The sequence below is a fragment of the Neolamprologus multifasciatus genome, chromosome 13 (genome assembly GCF_963576455.1).
Source record: "Neolamprologus multifasciatus chromosome 13, fNeoMul1.2, whole genome shotgun sequence".
NCBI lineage: Eukaryota > Metazoa > Chordata > Actinopteri > Cichliformes > Cichlidae > Neolamprologus > Neolamprologus multifasciatus.
The window spans coordinates 23,954,312-23,976,073 of record NC_140451.1 but is presented as its reverse complement, the minus strand read 5'-3'; the positions used below and the strand labels follow the sequence as shown (position 1 = coordinate 23,976,073).

Below are 21,762 nucleotides of genomic sequence, written 5' to 3'. Positions count from 1 at the left end.
GCAGAGGCACATCTGTCACAACAATGTCCATCTGTCACAATGTGACCACCATGGCACACTTGCTGAGCTGTTTACTCCCTCAGTAAATGTGTAATTATTCATCTTTTCTATTTGTCTGCCACTTTTGTGTATGTGTGTGTGTGTGTATGTTTGTGTTTACACATCTGTTTCCCTGTGTACACGTGAGTACCTGCATACATTGTTTGACAGCTCGGGAAATCTTCATGCTAAATCATGGCCTCTTCAGTCCATTTCAGGGAGAACTGGGCCTCTATTTTGTATAACAATCCACACACATACACAAAGTTTATGTGCGTTAACAGTAGTTTCAAAGTTTACATATCACTGGTAAGTTTAAAGCAGTGGGGATAGGAAAGTTTTAGCTGAAGAACAGGATTAAGGGGCATTAATTCATTTAAGCTCCATTTGTGTACTTTACTGATACTAAAACATACTGTGGGCGATCGTGGCTCAAAGATTTGGCAGTTTGTCTTGTAACCGGAAGGTTGCCGGTTCGAGCCCCAGCTCGGACAGTCTCGCTCGTTGTGTCCTTGGGCAAGACACTTCACCTGCCGCCTACTGGTGATGGCCAGAGGGGCCGATGGCGCGATATGGCAGCCTTGCTTCTGTCAGTCTGCCCCGGGCAGCTGTGGCTACAACTGTAGCTTGCCTCCACCAGTGTGTGAATGAATAGTGGAATTGTAAAGCGCTTTGAGGGCCCCGAAAAGCGCTATATAAATGCAATCCATTATTATTATTACCTGTTATATTGGTATTTTTGGCTGTGAGAGCAGCACCCTCCTATTTTACTTTCGTCACCCTGTCCTTTTGTGCACATGACTGCTACTTGGCACCGTCATCGAATTTCAGACACGACCCCCTACTTTGTGCTTGTCTTTGTGATGACTCTGGGAAAATAGAGCCCTGTGTAATAAACCTATTAATGATTAAATGCCATTTTTCTTTCTTATAAACACACACACAAAACCCCAGTAAAATCATTTCAGATAGTCGCTTCAGTATTATCATCAATTTATCACCCATTGGGAGTTTCTATGACGACTAATGGTGAAAGGTGAAAGTGTTTAATTAAGCGGCCGGCTCACACACAGAAGCGCTGTTTGATGGCAGAAAATTCATGAATCTCTCACTGCATGTTTGTGTTGAATCCCACTGCTTCAGGCTGCGACGAGAATGTGTTATCAGCTATTCAAAGTGCTTCCTTGGGAGTGCTTTATATTTCTTTATGTGCTTTCATTCCATGCTTTTCTTATTCTCCTTTTTAGTCAAGGTTACACTGTTGTCAGAATTTGTTGATGCATATTTATTCTATTTATCAAGACTCATATTTAGTGTCATCAAGTGTCATATTTGGGCTATGAATTAAATCTGTATAGATGGAAAGGATCAATGAGAAGGTGCTTTGGGTATTTAGATTTTTTAAATTCCCATTTTCCTTAAGTACTTTTGATTTGTCGTTTCACTCCCAGCCACTAACACATTCATTTTCAGTTACCTCTGTGTTTCTACCGCCTACTGTACAACTGCTGCTTCCTTCCTCATTACTAATCCTCAGTATATCCAACCAAACATATTACATTTTGAGGTCATTGTTCTCCTGCTAGTTTTACAAGGTCATGCACACTGAACATTTAATAACATATTTCACCATTTTCTCATTTTGAGGCTGTTAGCTGTTCTGTATTTGATTTCTTTGTGTAATTTCTAAAACAGAAATGACTGTTTGTCAACATGCAATCGCCAACCAATGCAGAAGTTCCAAAAACTCCAGTTCCTCTGGAGGCAATTATTAAAAGTCACAGAACAGCTGTGTTTGTGTTGTTGGTGCCTTTTGGAACATGTTTAATACAATTATGTGATGAAGATTATCAGTATTTTGGCTTAGGGTGTCTAAGAAGTTTCTGCTTCAGTTTTGGTGAGTGAAATTATAGTATTTTATTTGTGTATTATTAAGCACTAATGAGTAGATTTGTGCATCTTTGAATGGCAGCCATAGAATTTATAGAGACCGCTTGCCAATTAACTTCTGCTGGGGTTCTGTGTGGAGACCTCAGAGGCTGTGTCTGCAATCTGGTGGAGCAACTATTCTAGTTTCTAGCTTCCAATGTTCCCGTTACCACTGGGAATACTTTGGATTATACTTTCCACCTCTGCTCCAGTTGTTTCTTTGGCGCCTGGTACTCTCTATTTTCTCATGCGCCTTCCTCTTGATGTTGCTGTTCACTGAAATTGCTACATCTATCATAGTGCGGTCTTCTGGATTTTTTTCAGCTACCAGTTTGTCTGGTTAGTTGGCCAACAGCTGCTTGTCTGTCTGGAACTAGAAAACCTACAAAGACTTAGGTCTGTTGTTCTTAACCATCAGGACCCGGAGACTTCTGGTCCATATGCAGCACAAACGTTCCTATACACTGTCCCAGCCACTTGGTTGTGCTTCTCAGTGTACACTGTCCCAGCTTGCATCTTACATCTCTCTACTTGGATGGTCTTCGGGACATCTTTGCACAGTTTGCAACTTGGGTCCTGCCTGTATGGATCTGGTGCTTTAGGCCTGTTCTTGTGCTTCAATGATCAAGGTATTTTCTAGACACTTTCTTGACATCAGCCACTTCCTCTGGCAGGTTCCTGATAAATTTATGGATGCGTTTCATCCTGGACTGTGGCTCTGACACCCACTAATGCGTGCTCAGAGTGCAGGACTTAAGGTGGAGACCTCTGTCCATTGTGAGATTCTGTGTTTTTAAATCACTGGCATCTGTCTCATCCTGTGGCCATCTTATTTTTCCAGCTTGTTTTCTGATAACCAGTACAATTTATGTATTGATGGCTTGGATCGTATTCCATCCAGTTGGCTTCTCACAACCTAACTTGCACATCTTTATCATGGTTCCCTCTGACTTGTGGGATTACCAGCTGTCCTATACATCTACTACTCTACCTTCTGGTAGCTCCACAACTTTAGTCTGGATCACCTTGGCTTTATTTGCAGCCATTCATTCACACTTATCCAGTCTGAATAAGTCAAATTTTCTCTTTTTTGTGCAGTCATCTAAATGCACACAAAAGGCATTTGTAAGTGAAATGTGAAAAGGGAGCAGCTGCTAAAGCCAGTGTTCATTAAAGGGACGCAGGAAAAATAAATTTCTGTAATTTTTTCCTTTTTCAATGCCATGTTCCTGCTTTTATATATACATATCTTATAGCTGTTACTGTTGGGATCTTCCAGGCAGCTCACGCATAAAAAAATTTATATGGCTAACACTGAGGTGATCTTTAACACTTCCTTGGGCTTTGTGACTCTGAAGATGAATTATTGCATAGTGAAACTCTGTGCAAGCTGTGGATTCAGCAGTTTTAATACATTTTTCATCAAGGTTACTACATCCGGAGTTTCATAGATCATAACTAACTTAATCTTTAATGATACACCTTACATGACACTGGTTTCTTTTTATAGTCACATTAAATAAAACATGCATGATTCTCCTGCAAGCCAAATTAAAAAGAACACTTAACCTTAAACGCTTGATCCCAGAAGAAATGTTAGTTCTGGAGAATTTATATGGCAAAAACTTTAAGTCCTGGTTGTATTAAAGAGGGGAAGAACAGTACTAACCAGTGTGCTAATGCAATTACTTGAGCTATTTCAGAAGCTTATTTGAGCTGACGTGTAATTGATGAATGCTGTGATGAAGTGCTGTGAGTAATTTAAAGGATAATTCCAATTTATTTCCCATTAATGTGGTTATTAGGCCATTATATCCAGCCGTCACTGCATTCTCTGCCCCTGCTATAGAAACAAAGAGTCAACATGGCATATATCAGAGCAACTAATGCAAGTTGCCTGCAGCTTTCAGTAAAAAGCTTCAGGGAAAATTCCCTCTCGTGCAGGCAGCTGGCAACTATATTAAGCATACCTACTGGATGCAGTTTCACTCTGCATATGCACTCACTCGCCGCTACATTAGGTACTTTTTCAACTCTTTGTTCACATAAATGTCTGATCAGTAAATCATACAGCAGTAACTCAATAGCCAGAGGTCATAGGAGAATGGCCAGACTGCTTGAAGCTGATAGAAAGGCAACAGTAACTCAAACAACCACTTGTTACAACCAAGGTATGCATATGGGCATTTCTGAATCTTGAAGGAGATGTGCCACAGTAGCAGAAGATCATACTGGATGCCAGTCCTATAAGTTAAGATCAGGAAACTGAGGCTACAATTTAAACACAGTGACCAAAGTCTAAGGAGCTTGGAAAGAAAAGCATCTGGACTTCATTGAGTTGCTTGAAGACGTTTCACCTCTCATCCGTGAAGCTTCTTCAGTTCTAAGGGTCAAATGGTGGAGAGTCCCAGATTTAAACCCAGTGAGAGTTTCCCCTTAAAGAGGGACAAAGGACCCCCTGATGATCCTCTACCTAATCACATGAGCCAAGGTGTGAAACTGGGTGTGAGTCCCAATCAGCCAGAGTTTCGGGTGAGCTCATTTTGAAACCTGGCCCCACCTTATCACGCGATTTCCTGAGGTCAGATGGCCCAGGATGTGAGTGGGCGTTAAGGCGTCTGGGGAGGGAACTCAAAACTGAATTATAGATGGCAGAGAGTTGGTGTCGTAAACCACCGCCTCTGTTCAAAGATGGTCGCTCACAGTGGACATAGATGGCTTCTTTCACTCCTCTTTCAAACCATCTGTCCTCTCTGTCCAAAATGTGAACGTTGGCATCCGCGAAAGAGTGACCTTTGTCCTTTAGATGCAGATGGACTGCTGAGTCTTGTCCCGTGGAGGTGGCTCTTCTATGTTGTACCATGCGCTTGTGAAGTGGCTGTTTGGTCTCTCCAGTGTAGAGGTCTGGGCATTCCTCGCTACACTGTACAGCATACACCACATTGTTAAGTTTGTGTTTTGGAGTTTTGTCTTTTGGGTGAACCAGTTTCTGTCTGAGTGTGTTGCTGGGTCTGAAGTACACTGGGATGTCATGCTTGGAGAAAACTCTCCCGAGTTTCTCTGATACACCGGCTACATAGGGGATGACAATGTTGTTGCATCTGTCTTTCTTATCCTCCCTCGCTGGTGTCTGATCTTCTTTTCTGTGCATCTTTGCTGACTTTATAAACGCCCAATTAAGAAGCTTCTCGGATGAGAGTTGAAACATCTTCAAGCAACTTCAAGCAACTCAAAGAAGTCCAGACGCTTTTCTTTCCAAGCTCCTTAGACTACGATGACCTGGATGACTGAGAACCTTCACAGACACAGTCACCAAAGTTGGACAATATAAGGCTGGAAAAATGCTGCATTTTTGGATGAGTCTCAATTTGTGCTGCAACATCAGTGGTCTTGGTGGTGTAATGATGTTGGGGAAGTGGGGTATGTTATTGGTACACTTTGGTTCCCTTAGTGTGAAAGATGGATTTGATAGTTCCCTGGTGTAGTGGTTTATACAACTGCTTAACAAGTAAGACCTCCCTGGTTCCGCCCTGGAAGGAAACACAAATCCCTTTGGGGTTGTGTCAAGAAGGGCATCAAACGTAAAAAGCTGCCAAATCAAATATGCAGAGTGAAATGTCCAAAGGGAGAAGCTCAAAGTAGCTTTTTAGTATAAAAGATTCATGCACATACTGTAATGTCACCCATTAATTTTTGGATATTTTGAATCCTCAATGTTGGTTTAAGTCAGGAGTTACCTCATATGAATGAGACATTGGAATGCTGAGTTACCCCTTAATGCTAGCAAGCTTTGTTAGCATGTTGCATCCACAAACTGTACTATGTTATCTACATGCGAAGGGACTCATGAAACACAAGAATTTAAGTCACCAAAGCTAAAGCAGAAACCTTTCGTATGGGCTTTACTACAGAGTAAGCCATTACATGTCAGATACATCCATTAAATTGCCCCGAATGCATTTTTTTAAAAAAAACAGACGTGATCAGGAGCTCCAGTTCAGTGAATCCAGTTAGTAAATGGTAAATGGACTGATTCTTATATAGCACTTTTCTACTCTTCCAGAGTACTCAAAGCACTGTATACAACATACTTCATTCACACCCACTCATACAAGCACTTCTTTCTATACTTAAGTGCAATCTAACCAACATTCACACTCCAATGAATACATCGAAGAGCTACGTGTGGTTAGTATCTTGCCCAAGGATATTTTGCATGCAGACTGGGAAAGCCGAGGATCGAATCATCAATCTTCCAATCAGTAGCTGATCGGCTCTACTACCTGAGCCACAGCCACCCCATTAGCGAAGGTGAGGCCATGCAGACATCAGCTTCAGGTCTATGTCTAGGACACCTGTCAATCAGAGAAGTCACGTCCACTACAAAAACAGCAAAACCATTTCTTTTTTCTTTTTTTTTAAAGAACGCAACAACAAATAAACAAAACACAGTAACCAAAGGTAAATTTCATACATTCGGTGGACGTCACAGTGTCATTAATGCGAGTCCTTGTGGCTGTAGTAGTTGTGTAACTTATAGTGAAAACCTGATATTGTAACAGTCCTGGTATACTAAAAAGAAAAAACAAACAAACATCAATTTCTTCTAACTTCCAGTCTCAACATCCTATTACTGCTCACCACATTAACACATGCCTGTGAGTCAGACATGCACAGAGTCACACCCTGTGCACCCATATCCATCATGTTCCTCACACTGTGCATTGAGTGTGTTACTGGTCAGAGCCAGAGGCATCCAGATGTCTGTCCACATGAGCAGCCTGTTTCAGCAACCAGGACTTAATGGTTTATCTGTAGCCATGAGCAGCTAATGAATCTTACACAGGCCTGCAAACATGCATTCGAGCTTCGTCGGCTAATGATGGATTATGTTTAGGTTGCTGTGTAACAAAAGCCATAAAAAGTAATCGGAATCTGTTCCAAACAGTTGAGTGTGTGGCTTTTTACTTTGACGTTTACTGAAATACGATGACAAGACGGTTGATTCACTACAGCCAAATCAAAGCTTATAGTGGTGCCCAAATTATTCAATATCTGCTTAGCTATTAGTCTCCTAATGTCTGTTATCTTTCCAAGATTATCCATTTTACACATCAAAGATAACAGGCAACCAAAACATTGAGGAAATGTTTACTTTGTGTCAATATAGCCTGTTAGTCATCCAGGTCATGGCAGTCTTGAGTGCTTGCCTTGAAAAGAAGGCAACTGGTCTCCTTTAGGTTCATGTGCATGTAGTGTCTCTCTTCCAAGAGGTTTGTTCAGTTTCAAAACAACTGTCGGAAAGTCCAGAGTATTTAACCCACAGTTCTGGTTGTCCCGTTGGAGATTTCACACCTGGTCCAAGGTGTGAAATCTCTCTCCCCACTATCATGTGAGCTATTAAGATCTCTTGAAGAAAGGTGTGAGTCGAGGTTGATGTTGATCCCAATCACAGCGGATGTAGATGCCCTCCTTTACTGTTTTCTCAAGCCGTCTCTCCTCCAAAATGTGAACCCTGGCATCCTCAGAAGACTGTCTTTTCTCCTTTAAAGCAAGTGTACAGCTGAGTCTTGTTCTGTTGAGGTAGATCTCCTTGTCCCATGCATTTGTGGAATGGATGCTTTGTTTCTTGTATATAAATATCTGAAGACACATTACTGCACTGCATAGCACACATGATGTTCTTTTGCTTTTGTTTGGCTGCTTTGTTCTAGGAATGAACCCTTCTTATATTTTCAAAACATAAATTTTATGATAACATTGAATGCTTATTATTGTTTTATGGGGTATTTTTGTATCTTAACAAGGTAATCTCCACAGCTTTTTTCAGTGTCTGTTTTTCTGTTGTTACTGCGGTATTAAATGAATGAAGCTAAAGTGAATTATTTTCAATCATTTCTACTTCCTGTGAATTATACAAGAGTGATAATGTTCTGGTGCCGAACCCATTACATATCTTCAGCTAATGGCAATGAGAAGAAAAATATACATGCTGCATTAGTTTTCTAGTTTCTAGATAATGCCATTTTTGGCAAGTAAATTGTTTCTCTTTTCAATCTATTTTTCAACCCACACAGAAACATTAAAGCAAATGAATGTTACAGCATGTTACGTTAAATTTAATCGTGCCTGATATAATAGTTTCTTATCCCTGGTCACAGTTGTTGCCATGGTGAAGAGCGACCCTCACATGTGAAAATGCACAGTTATTGACTAATTAACATTCAGGGACATTTTAATGGCTCCATGTTGTTTACTTTCATAGGGACATGCTGTGAGGGCAGAATGTTTTTTCTCTCCTGCCTGTTCAGCTCATATGTGTTCACGTCTGTTACAGTTTCAGTGTTTAGTTTTCTGTTGAACCAGAGGGAAAAGAAGGCTTGTAGATTATTGGTAGCCTGAAATAATGGTCCAATTTTCATCCTTTGTTATTGAACACCTGGGGTTAGCCTGCTTCAGCGCAATCACGCAGGCAGCACATGCAAAAAAATTTACTCGCAACAATGGAGAGTTTTTGTATTTGTGCATATGCCGTTAGTTTTCAGGCCCATTTTATCCACAGTGGTGCAGGGGTCAGTATTCTTTCCTCCCAGCAAGAAAGATCAGGGTTTGAGTTTCCTGGCCAGCTGGGGCGTGGAGGGTATGGAGTCTGCTGTTCTCCCTGTGCCTTTTTTGGGGGTTTCCTCCCACAGTCCAGAAGCATGCATGTTAGGTTCATGGGTACTTCTGAATATACAGTAGGCGTGGGTATAAATGGTGTTCAGTCTCTCTGTCCTAGACAAAGATTTCCAAACAAAAAATTGATGGATAGATTAAATAATTTAATATGAGAGAACTTTTACGTCACTGATTCTGGGACAGCTTTTAACATTCACATTAAACCTCCGGACTTTGCAGATTTTCAATTTCATTCTTTTTGTCACTTTAGCATCTAGTGTCAGAGACAGCATCATCAATTGTTTAGTTCATGGCTTTTCTCAGCACCTAACCTGGGACATCATTGGCTGGTCTGCTAATGAGGCAGTTTGGTAAGGAAAAGGTTGACCAGCAGACAGACTCACGTTTAATATTTGGATAATAATAACTCAATGATGCAGTGAATCTGCAGCATCATGGCCATGACCGAGGAAGAATTTTTAATGTATGGGTCTACCCAGACACTTTGGAACTAAAAAGATGTCAATCATCAGCTCATCGATAATGACAGTAGAAAATTACAAAAACACATTGAAATGTGTTGTAGATGTTCTGGATTCACACTTGGTTACCGCAGCTGTCTCGGAGTGTGTGTGGAGAGTTTGTCAATCTGTATAGAAAAAATGTCGCTCCTGCTTTGTACACTAAATGCCATCAATGACACGTACGTTCTCACTTTTATTACTGTGGCTACTTTTTGCCGTGAGTGTGCTCTCAGTGCATGGTTTTTATTATTACTAATAATAATAATAATTATGCACTCTGACTCATGATGTAATTTAAAGCAGGTTTGTTTATGATGATTTTTTTTTCTTTTTGGTAAGGAAAAAATGATCCCACAGTCATGCATATTGTATCGATATAGCATATATTTGCTATATATATGGGGCTCCATGGATTAGACTTCTCGAGCATATCCCACCAGTGCTCAATTGGAATGAGATCCGGGAAAGGTCGCTAAATTCATTGATGATCTCCTTAAACCATTCCTGAACCCATTCTGCTTTGTGGCAAGGCGCATTATCCTGCAGAAAGAGTCCACAGACATCAAGGAATACCGTTTGATTGAAAGGTCTGCAGCAATGCTTAGGTAGTTGGTACGTGTCACATAGCGCATCCTGGTGCCGGGTGTTCCCCAGGTAAGCGACACACACACTCTACCATCCACATGATGTAAAAGAAAACATGATTCATCAGACCACCGTGATCAAGGTCTGATGTTCATGTGCTGGTGCTTTCAGCTGACCTTCATACCGGGCTCCATACACCACAAACTACAAAGGACTGTATGTTCTGACTTCTTTCTATCAGAACTAGCATTAAGTTAATTAAATAAGTGTTTACTTCTTCCCACTACCTTTCAACATGTAAATGAATCAGAACGGTAGCAATATTGAAATGTATTGACTTTTGAATAGTATTTTTTTCTCTCTTATTTTCTTTTCTAAATGTACCTGTATATTATTTACATGTTTGTAATAAATTAACAATCAATCAATCAATCAATCAATAGGTTTTCAGCAATTAGAGCTACCGTATCTCGTCCTTGTTAGACCACATGGGCCAGCCTTGGCTTGTCTACTCATGATCCTGTTCATCACTGTTGCTAACCCCAAAAAGAGTTTGAAGATGCTATGACCCAGTCATATACCAATCAGAATTTAGCCCATGTAAAATTCACTCAAATCCTTACATTTATTTTTTCTGGGTACGACACATCAACTTTGACTACAAAATTTTAAAGCAGGTTTGTTTATGATGAAATGATCCCACAGTCATGCATATTGTATCGATATAGCATATATATGCTATATATATGGGGCTCCATGGATTAGACTTCTCGAGCATATCCCACCAGTGCTCAATTGGAATGAGATCTGGGAAAGATCGCTATCCCTTCACCATGGCACCACTGCCATGGTGAAGGGAGTGAAGGCAGTGCTGTTATGCCTGATGTATACTCTACCACCAATTTCCTCTAATCCATTCAATGTTGTGCCATGAAACTTGAATGTCTAAATGTATAACCAGATTAACTTTACCGTATCACAAAAGCCCAAAACAAACAATAAATAATTGCTCTACATTGCAACAACAAATGGGACTAATTAGGAAACCAAGCTTGAAGTTAGTCTAATTTTCTTTTTATTAATCTGTCAGCCAACATTATGTTATATTAGGCTGTCACAGAGCGTATGAATAAAAAAAGAGGGCTTTATCCTAATAAAAAAATTCAAATGTTGGCATATTAAAATGACTTGTTGAATTAGTGTATATTAAACCAACCAATCCTCAGCTGCCACCCGTTTAAGAACCCTTTCTGGAAAACTATTCAAACGAATGGCACAGTAAGACATTTACATATTTGTCAAACAATCTGAATGTTTAAATAATGAATCCTCAAGGACAGCTTGTTCCTTTGCTTTGACTATATCAGGTGTGATGAGTTTGTAGAATGTAATTTATGTCAAAATTGTTTCAGGGCTAATCTGCTATCATTACACAATCGATTTTTCTCATTTAAGGAGAGGTGAAGATGGATGAGAAACAAGAATGACAGAGTCTCTTCCCCGTAGGAGGGAACCACAGCTATTGAGTTGATGGAAGGCTATGAATTATACATTTTTCACAGATAGAACTGCTGTGGATGGGTTTAAGACCCATTACTGTACATCTATCTTTCTATCTGCTGTCCGTGTGATTTAGTGGTCCAGGAGAATTCAATTTAAATGTTTTTTTTACAGTTAGATGAAGCAGTTTCTGTTAGTTTTTTTATTATTATTATTATTGAGTGCTGTTTATTCACACAAGAAGCATAATAAAGGTTTTTACTTTTCCGATGATTACTTCTGCTTTGTCTCTCTGTGACTCTAATGTCACTTTCTGTCAATAACGGACTGATTATTTATTCCATTATCTGCAGTCTGTTTACTGGCATACAACAAGATGATGTTCTTATCTTCTGTTTATGCGAGTTGTCAAATTTTACTTCCAAAATGAGAACTCTGTGGGAGATCTGTATCCTCTTTATGAAAGATATTTATCAAATAATTGCTGCTGGCATGAAAATGAATTCTAAACTTTAGAAAGTAACAGTGTGTAATGTTCTCCTTAGATACCCATTTTATAGCTCTGTGTTGCCAATTATTATAACACAAAAGTCATTCAAGCATTGCACAAAGCCTAAAGGGTTTTCATTTTGATTAATACCTGCTGTATTTTCAGTATCACACCTCCCCCAGCCTGTAAATACTGATAGACTTGCAACTGCAGATAAATATGTATTTAATGAAGCGTAATGCAACTTGATAATATAACCTTGCTAATGAGACATGAGCCATTATCCTAGCTGTCATAGGGCAAACGGCTGGGTACACCTGTGACAGGTTGCAAGTCTACTGCGGGGCAGTGAGACAATTTAATAAAAAGGGTTGCAAAACTGACAGAAACAACAGATTAATTAATTTTCTTCTGATATACAACCACTATAATGTAAGCGTGACTAACAGTATTCAAGATTATGTTTTCTTTTTTACACAAGGTAATGTAAGCAGCATTTAGCTGAATGTTTATTTGTGTATTTGGTAAAACAAATTTGGCCTACACTCATTCAAGGTGAGAAGCTTGACAGTTTGATAGGATAGTGGTAAAGTTTAGAAAACTTGGAACACGTTCTGTGAAACGTTCTCATTCCCAAAGCATAACATTTTACGCTATGTGACAAATCGTCAATATATTACGCTTCCAGGCACCCAACATGTCCCTAGATCACGAGATCGGAAAAATGAGGAAACATAAGGAACCGTTTGGAATGAATCTACACATGTACGTTTGTTTTACTTAAATCACTTTTGAAAACACTATCTAATATCATTAAAGTGCTGGTTAGGGTTAGGGATAAGGTTAGGGTTAGGGCTGGAATACATGGCTGTATTACCGCGGGAGCATCATCCATAATGCGTAGCATAAGAACGTGGAAGGTCGCCTTTCGCGTTCCTCAGCAACACTGCGGGAGTTGACAAATCATTATCATATTACACCTCGGGAGTGAGAACGGGCTGAAAATTTGGGAGGATTAAAGTAAAATCCACACAATTGTTATTGTCCATTGGGATTGAGTAATGGGCAAATTAGACTTGAGTCTTTTGTTATTCGTTAAGTGCCACACCAGAATATTTGGAAATCCTGGTCAATAAGAGTCATGGCAGGAGAAAACAGCAGCAGCTTGGCATCAGTTGAGTTAGAAGGCTTGTTTATAAGCCCAGTGGCCTTCTTAAACTGACCTTTGGTGGGGCACAACGATTTATTTTAAGAAAAAGGAACCAAGTTAGCTAGTGTATCTTATTATCCTACGGTTCCCATTACTCATTTTAGCAACTAATTAAAAAAAAAAGATTCAAAAAAGTTGTTTAAAAAAAGTTCCAAAAGGGATACAGGAAAACACTAAGACTTAATATTGTTTTATTTGCTCAAGAAATGCATTTATGCTGTTACTTGATTATTAGGCTATTAATGGCTAGGTCACACTAGAGCAAAAATAGTAATCCTTTTTCAACTAGGAAAAAACAATGGTTGCCCAGTGATTGCATTTATTGATTTGTTTATTTATTGATGGGCGTTGTCCTCCCAAAAGCTGAGCATGCAGCACCATCAACTTCTTGACCACAAGACAATTACACAGGTTCCCTGGTGGAGTGATGGTTTGTCGATAATCGCCATCTAATTTAAAAAGAATCAAAAGATCAATAGGTCAGTCATTCTGACCACAACTTGTCCACAAGGACAGTATGATTTATACTAAATAACTTCAGGGCACTACTGCCATAGAAGGATCTTACAGCGACCACATTATGCTGTGCCTAGGGCAGGAAAAAATTAAAGCACAAAGCTCAAAGTCGACCAGAGATTGTTCGCAAACTTAAGTGATAGTACAATAAAAAAAGTCTTGGAATTTCAAACAAAAGTGATGTATAACATATTGCTTCCAACCCCTTAAAAGAGCATGGTCTGAGATGCAAATATTAAGTTATATCTGCCCATGTCAATGTAAATCCCTAACCTTGTCATAAGAATATACATGCTTTCTTTTAGTATTTTAATATTACAATAAATCTGACAAGTTGTCTGCTCTAGAAACCTAGAACATTTTTATTGATATGTAACTCACAAGCCCGTCCATCTCTGTGTTTGTTACCTGTTGAACATCACGCTCTGGCTCCTTGGGTGTATCAGCATGCACTCTGGCTGCACAGGTCTTTTGCTTCTAGCTTTGTGTTAATAATTTACTGCCTTTGCAGGTGCTTGGAAAGATTTAGTGTTGTTATTGGACCACTGGGTAGCTGTTGCCGGCCTGGACACAGATTAAACTTTACTCTTACATTCTTGTCCTACCAATAATTTAAAAGTTACTCCAGAGCAGCCAAGTGCTCTGTAGCTCTGGCAGTAGTGGACGGAAAAATTCAAATGTGTGAGGATTTGAGGAGGCTATTTCAAAGTGACTGTGGCAAACGGTCAGGTCGCTCAGGAAGAGAACGCTATTAGCTGGAGGAGTCTCCAATTCAATAAAAGGATGCTGACATTACCTCGAGCTCTATCAAGCTACTATGACAGCTTTTACTGCATCACAAGGTGTCTCGTCGGTCCCAGTGCAAATAATGTCTGAAATAACAAACACACTAAGCTGTCTGAATTACAGTTAATCAGAATTTAATGAACTAACTGTCATCTCTGGTTGTTAAGAGGATTTGGGATTACTGAGGACAGTGCTAGAACAAAAACTATGCAAATTACCTTGGCTTAATGTGACAGTTGAGATTTAATACAGCTAAGACCAGTGGGTGCAATGTATCATTGTCACTTTGTGTATTCATTTATTAATTTAATAACCTCCCAGCAGGGATGTGTCTAAGTAGTCTTTACACGGAATAGTGTCAGAACAGCATTATTCCTCTTGTGCTTTGGATATTAAGACATTTTTTTAGAGATGTGCTTGCTCCCTTTATGGCAAGAGAATTAGGCATGAAAGATTGATTTCTCCTTCATGTCTGGCTGATACAGCTGGCAGTGCATCTAATGCATCTGTTGAGCCTTAGAAACACAAGCCTCATATCTAACTCACAACTATTGTTGTCATTTTTTACTTGTTTTGGTATAATTTAGGTTAAAAAAGGTAACCTTTAAAGCCTGACCAATACATCAAGGGGACTGGTATATTGGCCAATATTAGCGGGAGAAGCAACGTATAGCTTCAGCCAACATTACGCTCCATAGTTTGTCTGCCAGAGGAAACTACGCAGCTTCCCTGGGCGCAAAAACCACCAGCTGATCTAAGAAGAGTTGGGAGATTCGTAATCTTGTTGTGACAATAAAACAAGACTATTCTTTTAAACAGCACCAATATCAGTTGAGCTCTAGTTTTATTCTCTTGTTAAACAGATTACATGAACGGGTAAGCTGTTTCCCCCTGTGTCTAGCCTTTACGGTAATGCTGCTGGTTTATCTAATAGGAATAATAATGAGCAATTAAAAATAGATTAAACCACCATTGGAAGTCATCTGAATCATCTGTTATCTAAATGAAGATAACAATAATAAGCTGGAATAGTAAAATTGAGGAGTGACAAGAACTAAAGTGTATTTCACAGGGAAAATCTAACTCCTAGACAGCTTCATTATAGCATCATTATTTGAGTCAATTGCCTCTTTACTGTCTAATACCACTCTATTGAACTCTGTAATACCTCGCAGGCATAGCGACATCACCAGGGAACCCTCTAACGTTTAACATTATGAGAGACTAAAGCAGCGTGATTAAATATGCCAGGCTTCACTCTTTAAAGCCTTAAACATGGTCTGAAGTTGCAGGTTGGAGCCGAATTTTTCACAGTATTTTCACCCATGAATTTTATATAATTTCATTATAATTTTACCATGAAAACCAGATGTCACCTAGAAAGGATGACAAATATAACAGGGTTTTTAATAATTCATTTGGGTCTTGCGTGCTGAGGTTATGAGATAAAAGATATGTGATTTTAGATCTTTTTGATGGGATCCAGCCTTAACCTCGGCTCATCGCAACGATAGGAAGCGATAAACACAGAATATGTCTTTGCTGACAAGAGCTGTAAACAGTGGAGCCATTTCAGTCACTTGTTTTCAGGCCTCTTCATTCTGTGGAAATGGATCCACGCTTTCTTCTGTTTTCTATAAACACTCCACCATTTTCCATTCTCTTTGAAATACCCCTCTCTACTCAATTTTCCACCATACTGGCTGAAGGGACATTTGTGTGAAATACTATTACAAGGACCATCCTTGAAATGCTTCGATCACTCTTCATTCAGATCACAGAAAAGCTACTGCTGCCTACGGGAAAGGTTTATTTCAGCAATGTCTTTTTAGTCAATATTGTTCACTTGACCTTTCTACTGAGTCCTTCATTAACGGCCCTCTGTTATCATTATTTCTACACTCTATGAATATAATATGGAACATACAAGAAACGATTTTTCCTATCTGCCTGTAAGAAACTGGAATTTTTTAATTGCACATTTCTTTAAATATTTTGGGATTACATTTTATGGTTAATTTGTATTCTGTAATATCTGGTAATCTTTTCAATAAATGGAGCTGAATGTTTTCTATCACAAAATGGGCTAGTAGCTCACAAAAGAGGCCTGAATTATTCAGAAATCATTTCAAGATACTTTGCCTAGATCATACAGTATTCTTGCGTCACAAGGAAACAATGCAAGCTGGGTATATTTAGCAAATGGTCATGCCTGTGTGGTTCCATCTGTAAATTTTGCATTTTATTTATGTGTATCCTTCTGATGCTTTCTTTATTCTTACACTAGTTGAAGTAGTGTTCTTTCTAAGTAAAGACTGAAAAAAAAATCTTGTCCTAAGGGCCTTTGTCAGTTTTGGGAATTTCACATATGTTTTAGTTTTAATTTCACAAAATGAGAAAAATTCTCCGTTTGTGTTTAAAATGTCAAGTTGTAATTACTGAGCAGACCTGCTGAGCCCAAAGAGTCACAGAGCTAATGGTTTAGAGCCACTGTTTGTGTGAAGTGACTGTTACCAGTTTGTCCTGCAGAGTCAAACCTCAGTAGTGGATCAGAGGTTCTTGGTCATGTTCTCTACTGCAAATAAAAAGACAAGAAACCTATAAAGACACTCAGAACAGTTAAAAAGGAATCAAATAAATACAAAAAACCCCATAAGAATGCAACATGTGTGACCTTTTACATATTCAGTATGTGTCTTCTGTGCAGATACACCAAAATGAAGACAGCCACCAACATCTACATCTTCAACCTTGCTCTGGCTGACGCCTTGGTGACGAGCACACTACCGTTCCAGAGTGTTAACTACCTAATGGGAACCTGGCCTTTTGGGGACGTCTTGTGCAAGATGGTGATGTCCATCGACTACTACAACATGTTCACCTCTATCTTCACACTCACCACCATGAGCATCGACCGCTACGTCGCTGTGTGCCACCCCGTCAAAGCACTGGACTTCAGGACGCCACGCAATGCCAAGATTGTCAATGTCTGCAACTGGATTCTTTCCTCTGCAATTGGGTTGCCTGTCATGTTCATGGCCTCCACTACCGTCACTTTAGGTATGAACACATGTACCACTAATGCTGATCCTGATTTGCAGCACTTCAATTTTAGCATGAATGGGGAAATTGTAACGGAAGTAAATACACTACATAAGGTTTTAGCAGCCTGACCTCATCACAATAATCTTGATGATTAAACTTTTGCTGCATAGACAGTGAGTAAAACATTAGCCCAAGAAATGCTAGCATCTAGTGAGTAAATTTTAAAACAGCTAGTTCTCTCTGCAGACAATTATGTCATTTTTGGATTCATTTGCAATCAGCCTGTTCTGCCCCTTAGGCATGATGATGTGCTGCTTTTTGGACAACTTTAAAGTTAAATGAAAAAGCTCCACTAAAAGCTTCCTTGACCCTAAAACTGTTTTTGTGATCTCTCGTGCAAATAGCAAAGGTCATTTAATTTCTTGAAGAAGTTGTCTGTTTTCATCCATGTTTATAAATAAGATGTGGCAAAATAAATGGTAGAGATTCAGTTTTACAAACTACTTAGATTATTGAATTAGCTTTATTTTCAGCTGCTCCCTTATTTCCCAAGCGGTTGCCACAGCAGATGAATCTGCATATTTGATTTAGCAAAGTTGATGGTACAAACCTCTCATTTATCCATGTTTGGAACTGGCAAAAGGGAAAACAAAGCTCTAGAATCCACCAATAAAAAACAACACACTTAAACAACTTACTTATTTTAGAAGAAGAACATTAAATTACAAATTTAAAAATGAATTTTCGACAATAAAGTGATGTTGGGTGCGCCAAAATAAAGAACAGAATGCTGGCCAGCGCGTACTCATCCAGCGTTTGTCTTAATTCCAAAATTCACCACACAGTTGGCCACAGTAACAACAAAATAAGGAACACTTTGCAGCAAATTTCATATACTAAAAGTAGAAGAGTGGAAGTTTGTCACACCACCCACTTCTACTCCACTTGCAGCCAGCCTTCATCACTTCAAACTCCATCCTGTCTGCAGCCCTTCACTTCCTCAGCTCTGCTGAAACCTGTCCAATTTACATTCTCTGCTCCCTTGCTCTCTCTAGTTACTTGCTCAGCTCAGTTTGCCACAATCTGGATTCTTTGCTCGGTTCAATTAAGGTTCCTTCACTGATCTGCACAGCTATCAACTTGTCCACTTCTGCACACATCTACTTTGCCTCACTCTACCTTGGCTCAATACTCTACCCCTACCCCCATTCTTCTGTCTAATAATTATTCACCACTTATCTAACTCCAGCCCCCCATATGTTTGCCTGTTAGCTCACTCTGGCTCATGATACGAAAGTCCTCACATCAAAAAGTGTGTAAACAACATGTGTCGCGAGGCAATCAAGTGTACTGTTATTGTCAAGTATGCTATCTCATTAATTTCCATAAGTGTATTGTAGTGGTTTACACATTTCCCTAATAAGCAAAAGATCCCTGGCTTGATCCTGAGAAGAGACACAAACCCCTTGAGTGTTGTGTCAGGAAAGGCACCCAGCATAAAAATCTACCAAAGCCAAAACGCTGTGGTGATCCCTTGTAAGTAAGCTGTTAGTTTTTCAATGGGAAGTCAAAATGAACCCTTGCAAGTATATGTGGCCATTTTTTTTTCTTTCGCTGTATTTTACACCTCAAAATTCATCATACGTTTAGTAAACTAGTCAAGTTGCTAGGAGTTACCCAAATTTGGAATTAAATATTAAATAATTTTATGCGGTAAAATGTACACACACCCTATGCAGTTTTTCTTTTTACAAACAGCATTTCAACAATGTCACAAAAACTACAAAACAATAATGAACTCATTCAGTTCAGTCTCTTCATTTTTGATTGAAAAAGCAGTTACACACTCCAGCACATCTAAATGAAGAGAAACTACAATATTTATTGTGTAACTGCACAAATAACTAGTTCTGGCTGCTGTCAAATACAGCTGTCTTCACAGCCAAAAAGCTGCTTGCAAGGAAAAAAGGAAGCATATCCAGGAGCAAATGCAGGAGCAAATGAAGTGGTAAAGACGGTAACTGAATAAAAATGAAACTCAAGCCTTCTTTCAATCTGTTTAAGAAGAGAGAGTAAAAGGAGATTTACTGCAAAGCTGTGGGCTGTGGAGGCAAGGTTCTTTAAGATGTGACTGCTTTACCTTGACATAACAGTTTTCAGTAAAAAGGTTTTTCTCGAGCAGCTTCAGGGAGACATTGCTGTCTTTGTGTACACACACACACACACACACACACACACACACCTACACACACACACACACACATATATATATATATATAATATATATGCTCTTGTCTCTGTATGATGTCAGTGAAAGTGGAGATTCTTTATATGGTCGTTTCGAGCATGCCGCTCTGTCTGCGAGCACACCTTCTGTTCAATGCTTCTGTTTACAAGAGAAAGCCAATCAGAAGAAAGCTACCTCAATGTGAGGGGGGAGGGTCGTAAAACACCATATTTTAGGCAGCTGATTAACTGTGGAGCTGCACCAAGACCCAACCTGGGTTTATTTAGTATAATAAGTTATAATAGGTATTAGTTTGAACTGCAATCTAACCATTAGAGTCCAATAATAAAATATTACAACTGAAAGTGATTATAATCAACCCCTTTTCATAAAGTAAAGAATGGAAAATTTGGACTCTTATGAAAGTAATTTCCACTGTTCATTTTCTAATCAGTAATTTTTAAAATAGTTTTTAATGATGATTAAAAAAAAATAGGCAGTAAGCAAAAATAGAGTTTATGTTAAATACATACACATGCATATGATGAATGTTTATGATGACTCTATCCTGTGTCTTCTCAACCTGCACAGACACAGGCATAGTGGACTGCAAGCTGAATTTCCCCCACCCCGCCTGGTACTGGGACACCCTGCTCAAGATCTGTGTGTTCATCTTTGCCTTCATCATGCCCGTCCTCATCATCACTGTCTGCTATGGCCTCATGATCCTGCGGCTAAAGAGCGTGCGGATGCTGTCGGGCTCCCAGGTTGGAAAAATGCATTTTCTTTCAAAAGCCCCAAAATTGCATATATAATTACTTCTTTTTTTTTTTTTTTGCATTTTGTCAAGGGGATTTAATTAGATGCAAATTGTGCATTTTCTAAAATTATTAAACCTTGGGTTTAAACCTAATTGATTTTATTTTTCAGAATAATGAGGCACTATAGCAACCTGCCCAGAGCATGCTTGCAAATATGGTGCTCTCATCGCTCTCAAGTCCAAGTAATTAGGGAAAATCAACTTAAGCCTGGGGTTGCGGCTTAGTTTTAATTAACCTCTTAGTGCTCACTAGCATGAATATGGGTAGGATGAAAATTCTGCTGCCATGTTTTAAAAAGCATCAGCTTACTGTGAATGAATAACAATTTAATGAAAAACATTTAAACATACAAAAGGCAAATCACAATTTTTTCAGCACAAGAGTCTAATGACCAAAATGCCTCAAAGCTAGTTGTCTTTTTTTAGTCAAAGGGGGGAGATAAATGGTAAGGTAACATCACACCGGAATGCACAGTAACCTTTCACTAAGTATTTGAGTTGTTGCATAATGAAAACATCCTAAAGCAGAAATAAAAGGAAGAGTAAACATTCTTGTACACAGGATTTGTTACTGCCTATAGCTCTTAATTCTCTCCTCTTACTCTCTCATCCTCCCTTTCAGGATTACATTCTCTAATCTCCATGCTTTTCACACACTAGCCTCTCTGCTCTGTCACTCTTTCGTTATTATTTATCTTTCCCTGCCATCCTGCCTTCTCCAGTTTTTTTTCTTTTTCATCTCTTTTCTTTTTTCTTTTTTCTTTTATTTTTGTTGTCCCGTTTGGATCTTTAGCCATCAGAATTGTTGTCCTAAGGCCAAGAAAGATGCCAAGCGGATTTATTTTACCAAGTGGCTCATCATGGTCTTGCCATATTGGTCCATTTGATTGACCTTTATTATAATTATGTATTTATTTTATTTTCGGTTGCTACAAACGGGACAGACATGACTGGGGGATAGGACAGGGAGAAAGAATGAAAGAAAGAGAGGGAGATAAAGAAAAACAGAGGGGAGAAGAGACGGTGAGAAAAGGGGGGAAGGAAGAAAGAAAAACAAACAAAACACCTGGATCACCTGTATGGAGAAAAAAAACAGAAGAGAAAGCAAACAAAAAAAGAGCAACATAATAAATACAGCACCTTTTTCATCTTTTTCATCTCTACACCAGTCTTATACCCATCACTAATCTGCCTAACTTTTTCACACACAGGAGAAGGACAGGAATCTGCGTCGAATCACCCGCATGGTCCTCGTAGTGGTTGCCGTCTTCATTGTCTGCTGGACTCCTATCCACATCTTTGTCATCATCTCAGCTCTGATCACCATCCCCAACTCCACCTTCCAGACTATCACCTGGCATTTCTGCATCGCTCTCGGCTACACAAACAGGTGCCTAGCAGAGAAAAATATGCACTGTTTTTGTTTTTCGTCAA

General features: G+C 39.2%; 1 protein-coding gene across 3 annotated transcripts in view; it reads left to right on the top strand.

Moving 5' to 3' along the window:
- The window catches only part of oprm1 (opioid receptor, mu 1), a 39,321-nt gene that overhangs the window by 11,801 nt on the left and 5,758 nt on the right, over window positions 1-21,762 (top strand). For all 3 annotated transcript variants that reach the window (XM_085182742.1, XM_085182741.1, XM_085182740.1), the window contains exons 2-4: window positions 16,944-17,296; window positions 20,100-20,275; window positions 21,540-21,718. In XM_085182742.1, coding sequence (XP_085038868.1) covers window positions 16,944-17,296; window positions 20,100-20,275; window positions 21,540-21,718 — 708 coding nt within the window. The remainder of the gene's footprint in view (window positions 1-16,943; window positions 17,297-20,099; window positions 20,276-21,539; window positions 21,719-21,762) is intronic.